This window comes from Schistocerca americana, chromosome X (genome assembly GCF_021461395.2).
Source record: "Schistocerca americana isolate TAMUIC-IGC-003095 chromosome X, iqSchAmer2.1, whole genome shotgun sequence".
In the NCBI taxonomy this organism is placed as follows: domain Eukaryota; kingdom Metazoa; phylum Arthropoda; class Insecta; order Orthoptera; family Acrididae; genus Schistocerca; species Schistocerca americana.
This window is the reverse complement of record NC_060130.1, coordinates 708,582,172-708,589,780: the sequence shown is the minus strand read 5'-3', so window position 1 is coordinate 708,589,780 and position 7,609 is coordinate 708,582,172. Positions and strand designations below refer to the sequence as shown.

General features: G+C 40.3%; 1 protein-coding gene across 1 annotated transcript in view; it reads left to right on the top strand.

Moving 5' to 3' along the window:
* Positions 1-971: 971 nt before the first annotated feature.
* The window catches only part of LOC124555405 (GTP:AMP phosphotransferase AK3, mitochondrial), an 88,676-nt gene continuing 82,038 nt past the window's right edge, over positions 972-7,609 (top strand). The window contains exon 1 of the mRNA XM_047129302.1: positions 972-1,362. Within this exon, the coding sequence (XP_046985258.1) occupies positions 1,218-1,362 (145 nt within the window). The 5' untranslated portion in view covers positions 972-1,217. The remainder of the gene's footprint in view (positions 1,363-7,609) is intronic.

The following is a 7,609-nucleotide window of genomic DNA, read 5'->3' as shown; positions in this document are numbered from 1 at the left end:
CAGATGGGTGTCATAAAAGTGACTGGAATTTTAAAAAAATATATTATTTTCAGAAATTGAAGTTTGTCTTATGATATACATAGTAAAAACATTCTCTAACACTATTTTTACGAACACAGGTTTACCTTCAACACAATAATATAATTAAGCTTATTCGCTGTTCAGGTTAGACGGTGTTCAGGAACACACACACTATTTGCGTAAAATTATTACTCGTAATTCTGGCCCAAAAATATTAAAAGTTAGGCGTTTAATATTCTGGTAAGTTATTAATAATAATACGAACAAAGATAAAATAACCTCATGTTTGGTTTAGATCCATTGACAAGGTGTGTTGAAAGACCGCCAGTGGTGCCGCAATCAAATGGATCTAGTATTCCACTACAACTACATGCTAAAGAAGCGTATGTCTCATAACTTGTTACGCTTCAGTGTTGTACTGCTGTTGTGGTTAACCACACTTAACGGCATAGCGTCCCTCGTTGACTGTGCGTGTCCACCACAAAGGACTGAAAATAATTGTATACAGATGTTTCTTTTTGTGTGCAAAATTGTCTGTACTGTGTAACAGCTTGGACACGCCTTCTTAATTTCACGTGTCTCATACAACTCTCAAAATGATCGAACGATTAATAATAATGATAATAATAATAAATCTGCCTCTCTCGTACGAAGTGCTATAGCCCCTTGAGTCCTTGACCATATTCATTTTCTTCTTTGCTTGTCGAAAGTTGTTTTCATATCGATTCAAGAAATATATCACAAAATCCGGAATCTAATCGATTGTATATGATGATATGTTTGCGATATATGGCAGGAAATTGAAAGGTGGATATGTTTGAACGAATGTTGCCAAAAAAATTAAATATAAATAAAATGTGGATACAAGTGAAACAGAAGACTATACGATACATGTAATAGATTCTTTAAACTCTCTCATAATGGGACATACACTTAATATTTGTTATATCATCTTATATCCCAAATATTTGTGAGAAACAATTGCACTTTGCCCCGACAGTGTATTTTTGTTAATCTCCCATAGAAACAAGCATGAAAATAACCGTTGCGACCTTCAGTGAGGGAAATTGTATCACTGTTGAAATTAACTAATCGTTGTTGAATGTGAGGGCTGTTTGTATTCTGTTATCTGTCGTTATCTTAGTTGCGTGACACAGCATAGAAGAATTAGCACGGATTCGAAAGTAATTGCAACCATGAGGACACAGATATTTCGTGCAGTTATTATGGGTGCCCCTGCATCTGGGAAGGGTACTATTTCTTCAAGGATTGTAAAATACTTCGAAGTGAAACATTTGTCAAGTGGGGACATGTTGCGGACCCACATTCTGAATAATACAGGTAACACTTAAAAGTATTTATCGTAAGAACACACTAACGTAAGACATTTGTTTTGTAACCAGATAGTGGTCAATTTCTCACATTTATGGGCTCGTAAATTATATATCACTGTTCGATTGTATTAAGTACCACTGTAGAGCTAAAATATAGCCATTGCTTTGTTAAAACCTCTAACTTGTTTCTAAATGATGGAGCCACGGAAGTGTAACATGAGCCTTCGTTGAACCATTTTTATGGCAATACAGTCATAAAAATGTAGGTATATAAGTGATCGTTGTTTGTTGTGGGAAAAACGTTATAACAAGGCTTCCAAAAGTTCAGTATAGAGAAGTTTTATTTCCTCTTAATTTCGTGATATACAACTGCCAACTGTATCCATTTCCATGCTGCAATACCACAAATGTGATATGAAATAATATTTATTCTAATGCTTGAATCTGAGAGGAGTAACAATTTTTCTTTCCCCACCACCACTGTGTGTGTTGCTTCACAAAATGTGAAAACAATGAAGTATAATATGTTCTTGTAGAAACTGTTATCCTACTTTCATTTTCAAGCATGTGGTGGTATATTCTGTGATAGATTATAAATTTTCATATTGTAAACATCCATCGTTCCTCTACCATCAGTGTGATCAATGTGAAGTGTGTTTGAACAACACCAGTGCAATAACACAGTATGCCCTCCATTGTCACAGATCTGAATGCACTTTGGAGTAAAGCTAGTGGCTAGTTTACTCTATTTAAAATGTTTGGCTCACACACAATACAGCACCACAAATTCAGTCAGACTAGTGATTTATTATCAATGTTAGATGTAGTATTACTTTGTAATCTTTCAGAAATTAAAATTGCTCAGGATAATTTGATGAAGCTGTGCAAAGCCCATAACTGACATAAACTACTCACAGGTCATTCACAAAAACAAGAGGGACTAAACAGGAACCAGATTCTATCAGTTTTGCTAATGTGTACCTGCTTATAGTCCAATTTTCTGTGCACTGTGTAATTTATCAATGGAAAATGATGCAAAGATAATGATAGAGGACTGATGATTCATGGAATCAATGAAGTAGAATGTGCAGATCAAAGAAGCTGTAAGGGATGTTCCTTGCTCTAAGAGACCATTTCATGTAGGTGAAGTTGTGCTAAATAAGGAAGGTTTTTGTAGTAATGTACTGAGCTTGATGGAACAGTGTTAAAGTAAACGATATTTCATTCAGCAGGAACAGGATTCGGTTCCTTGGCCAACCATTCACGTGTCAGTTTTCTTGTAGTCTCTGTAAATCACTTAAGACAAATATTGGATTGTTTTCTTGGAGAGTACACAATTTTTTCCTGAACCCAGTAATGTCCACTCTGACCTTGTTTTCCACCTGTGACTAGGAATATACAACAACCCCCTACGTGTCGCTCTTGTATGGATTGTAAGGACGAGTTTGGAGTAATTACAGTACACACAGAGGCATCTGAACAGTCGTTCTTTTCTCCCCATGCTCCATATGTAAATGGAACAAGAAGAAAACTGTGTGTGTAGGAGGAGGAGTTGACAAGGGTTACCCATGAGTTTGATCTTCTCTCCTCCTAGGGGGAATGTCTGTTCCTAGTGCTTAAATATTTTCTTGAAAAACTTGCAAGAAATTCACATGGATGGTTAGTAGAGAGGATGTATTGGGCCTTCCACTTTACTTTCATTTCGTTGTGGTTATTTGTAGGCACATTTCAGTAAAGGAAAATCTGTGATCAATAATTAGCAGACACTGAATGCAGTAGGCATTCTATTTGAATTGTTCTATGGGAAGCTGTGTGTGTATCACAATCTAGTAGTTACATACCCTATAACTCGTCTGCAGCATTACATTTGTTAAATAATGTCAAAGAACATTCAATAGATTAGAAATTATTCAGAAATCTCAGAATGAATTTCAGTTTCTTACCAGAATGGAAACAGCAGACAAAAATAGAATTCATACCAATTTTGAACTTCAAAGGTTGATCATCAGATGACAGTGTGTCTTTTATTTAGTGCGTTCTACATTTTGATGTTAATAGAGGGATGTTATTTCATTTGGACTGTTCTGTTCTACTGTTGTCAATGTTGTGTGTACTGGTGGTGGATAATGCTAAAGGAAGAAATTGGAATTTCTTTTATACCTGCCTAGTAACAAACTATAACAAGCCTTCGTGATTCTTAATGAACAAATGAATTCTTGGGGATGCTACTCAGGTGGAAAATACTTCCCTGTTCCCGAAAGACTGTGTCTGATACTGTGATGTTGAATGAAAATTGGTTACTTCTCAGAGTCCTAATGGGGACCAGCATCAGATTGTCAGCAACAAAATTATATATTCTCTGTATATAATTTGAACTGCCATCTGATGATGGACCTTTCAAGTTGGAAACCAATCATGATTTTTTAAAAATAATAAAAGTAAATAATACAACATGCGTACTGTTTCAGTGTTATTCAAAAAATTCACATGTGGTCACACATCCATAGTCTCATAGTGTGAGTATTCAACAAAACACTTTATTGAAGGAGTTGGTGATTACAATTATTTTTACATTGTGGGTCACTCCACACAACAGTTGCTTATGCTTTCTTATATACATTGGTGTGTATAACTTAAGGAAAGAAATATCTTTAGCATGATGTCACAGCCGAGTGCATGGGTCGATGAAACTTGGACCATACGTAGAAAAATCTGCTACGGTTGAGTACAGAACGTAACTAAAGGAAATATGCAATAAGATGAACAGAAATGATACTTTCATTCAAAGACAATAATTACACTGAAGTTAATGTGATTTGTCATGAACAATCTATGTATTCAAATATAATCTTCTGGGTCTGTTACTTCCCAGTGCAGGGTTGCCCCAGTTCTGGAAATCAGAGAATTTCAGACATGTCAGGGAAATATCAGGGAAATTTGAAAAAAAAAAAAAAATCACTGGAAGAATCTCATTTTTGTCTTAATAGATGAAATTGTTTCTTACTGAGATGTTATGCACTCTTGCTGGCTGGGCGCAGCTGAGTATGTGTGCCACTTCCCTACTCCCGCATTCTTGCTGCTTCTCCCCTCCGTACTATTCCCTCAGCTTGCAGTCAGTGCTGCCACCACTTCTTGCCATTAGCCTAGGAGCTGCCAACGGAGGTAGGGAGACGTGAGGAGTGGTTTGTTTGGATCTGATTCTCAGAAACTGTTGAAACAACGGTTGGAGATGGTGGTCATGTGTGCACAAGTTGTATCTGAGTGATTGTGTAACACAGGCTGTGGCCAAAAATTTAGTTGTGATAGTGTGATTGTCTTTTCTTTATGTGCCTATCTGTGGCTCAGCGATCATTTTTTGGTGAGTTGCTACCTGTCCTCATGAGTATTGATGCTCAGGGTATTCGCACAAGTTATCTATTAGGCCTACATGGATTGATAACTGTGGTCTCATTTCTTCAACGTGGTGTCTGTGATATATGAATAGTTGGCCACATGAATGGACTTCCATGACAGGCCAAAACTGCAGGCCATTTCTGTAGGTATCTCTAAAGGATCAGGCATACCGATCTGAAGCCCATCATTTCCCACTAATGTGCAGGTCCTGCCAATCGGATCTAGCCTCCCCAGTCTGCCCGCAGGCCAGGTCTGTTTATGTGTGACTACTGTGTTGGATTTTCATTGTTTATTCATGGACCCAGGACTGTGGTGCTCCTCGGTAGGACCACGGGCAATGGATTTCAGGAATTGCGGCGGTCTCACCACAAGTACATTGCAGAGTGCAACATTTTATTTATTCTAATACATTTTGGCACTTCAAAAGTAATTTATATATTAGAAAATATGGATAATAAGAAGAAGAAAATTGTGGCAGTTTGTACGCTATGTACTCACATATTTCTTAAAAGAAAAACCACACAAAATCTGTAAAATAATAGACATAACACAGTGGGTAATAACCAACAATAATGAACATAACAGAATATTGACAGTCACCTATAGTATTGGTTTACACAACTCTTCCCTGCCTTATACACTTCTTTCAAGAGGCTACTTTTTTGTGAGCTTGTGTCTGAAATCAATGAAGGTATTTTAAATCTGTCTTGCGACACAAATGAAATGTGTATTTTTGCCACCAAATGTGTTTTGTTTTATTGAAATAAAATAACATCAGTGGTCTTAATGAAACATGTATACCATTTGGCTTGTTTTCTCCATCTAAAAACAGTTAATTACAGATGATGTTGATTTTAGTACATAAGATTTTTGCTCACACATTTAAAAATACAGAAGTCCCTACATTTTTTCAACTTGTGTCTTTATTTACACGTGAGGTCTCAAAATTTGTCGGGGAAAAATGCTAAAACTTGTCTGGAAATCAGGGAATTTCACTTGGGAAACTTGTGGCAATCCTGTAATAATACAATTTTCATAAACAACGGGAAGTTTTCCTCAGTTATATTTTACTTAATTGCAACTACAAAGGAAATTTGTAAACAATCTTGGAAGATTTTCAACATGAATTTCTTTTTTAATTTATTTTTCAATTCTGTTTAACAGTTTCATACCTAGTTTATAGTTAACACTTCTAGGAGACTGGACACACTTTTGTCAGAACTTCTGAACCATGTTTGGGAAACTGAGGCATTGTTCCCATCTGCTTGCGCTTAACCTAACTATGCATTAATAAAGAGAAATCGTTGCTAGAAATTAAATCTGAGCATTGCATTAAGAAACTGTTTTCGTCTTACTTCATATTTCACATATAAAATTAGCTGGAAAGCTTCTGTATAAAAGAAGTGGCTTCTTGTTCAATTGTCTTGAACAATTATGTCACCACACTATCTTTTATTTCTATGCTGTATGCATAGAGACCTGCTTGCTTTGAAAACTACATCTAGTCCCGTACTTAAGTAGAATCTTTAAGTTTTTGAATGTAGGTAATCAAATAATGTGCAAGCTGTATGGTTAATAAATAACTACAGTTTATCCTTAACTTTTACATAACCACTCTTTAACTGATAGACTGTTATTTGTATGGTTTAGGAACATAGGTATTCTTGTAATAAAAATTACATTTAGTCATCCATTAACATGAATCTTCAATTTTTGAATGTAGGCAGTCCAAGTACTCTTTCCTCATGTAATATTGGGATCCAATTATAAAGAATTACATGTAATGAAGCTCTAGGCCCCTCTCGACCCTCCTTCCTTGGCCATCGGCCTTGCCCCCTCCCCCCCCCCCCCTACTGCCCCCCCTCCCTCAGGTCCTCACCAATTCCCGAAACACCCCATTCAGCCCTCACTGCCTCCTCACATACCTCCCACCCTTCTCTTGTCCATCCACCATTGACGTCTCCCCTCTCAACTTTTGCCACTCGCACCCCACCGTGGCTGTACCCCCTCGCAGGTCTACCTCCCGCAACCACCATCACTCTCGGCCGTCGCCCCACCTTTTCTTGGCCCTTGACCCGCCCACTCTCGGCCCTCACCCCGCCCACTCTTGCCCACCCCCCATTCTTGCCCTTCACCCTCCCACGCTCTCAGCCTTCACCCTCCCACACTTGGCTCTCACACTCGGCCCTCGCCCTCCCATACTCGGCCCTCGCCCTCCTTCACTCGGCCCTCGCCCTCCCACACTCGGCCCTCGCCCTCCCACGCTCGGCCCTCGCCCCCACACACTCGGCCCTCGCCCCCGCCCAATCTTGGCCCTCACACCCCAACTCCCGCCCCTCACTCCCCCATCCTGACTCTTGGCCCTCACCTGCCCCTCTATGCCCTTACTCCAACCCCCACGACCCTCGTCCCTCACTCCCCCCCCCCTCCAACGCTTGTCCGTCATCCATCCCCCACCGCCAACGCTCGGCCCCTCACCGATCACAACCAGGACCCCCCCCCCCCCCCCCCCCCCCCCCCGGCGCTCGGTCCTCATCCATTCCCCCCTGACCTCCCCCCCCCCCCCCCCCCGATGCTAAGCGTAGCCATCATCTTAGCACTCATCCATCATCCATCCCCCCTCCCCCAAACACCAAACACTCGGCCCTCATCCAAACCCCCCCCCCCCCCCCAACCCCTCCGAGACTAACCTTGGCCCTCGTCCGTTCTCTCCCCCCCAACGCTAACACTTGGCACTCATCCATGCCCCCTCGACTCTCAGCCCTAATCCCAACCCCGAGTCTCAGCTCTCACCCACCCACCCCCCCCCTCTCCCCCCTCCCCCCCACTCTTGGCGCAGATCCCCTACAGGATGGCCCCTG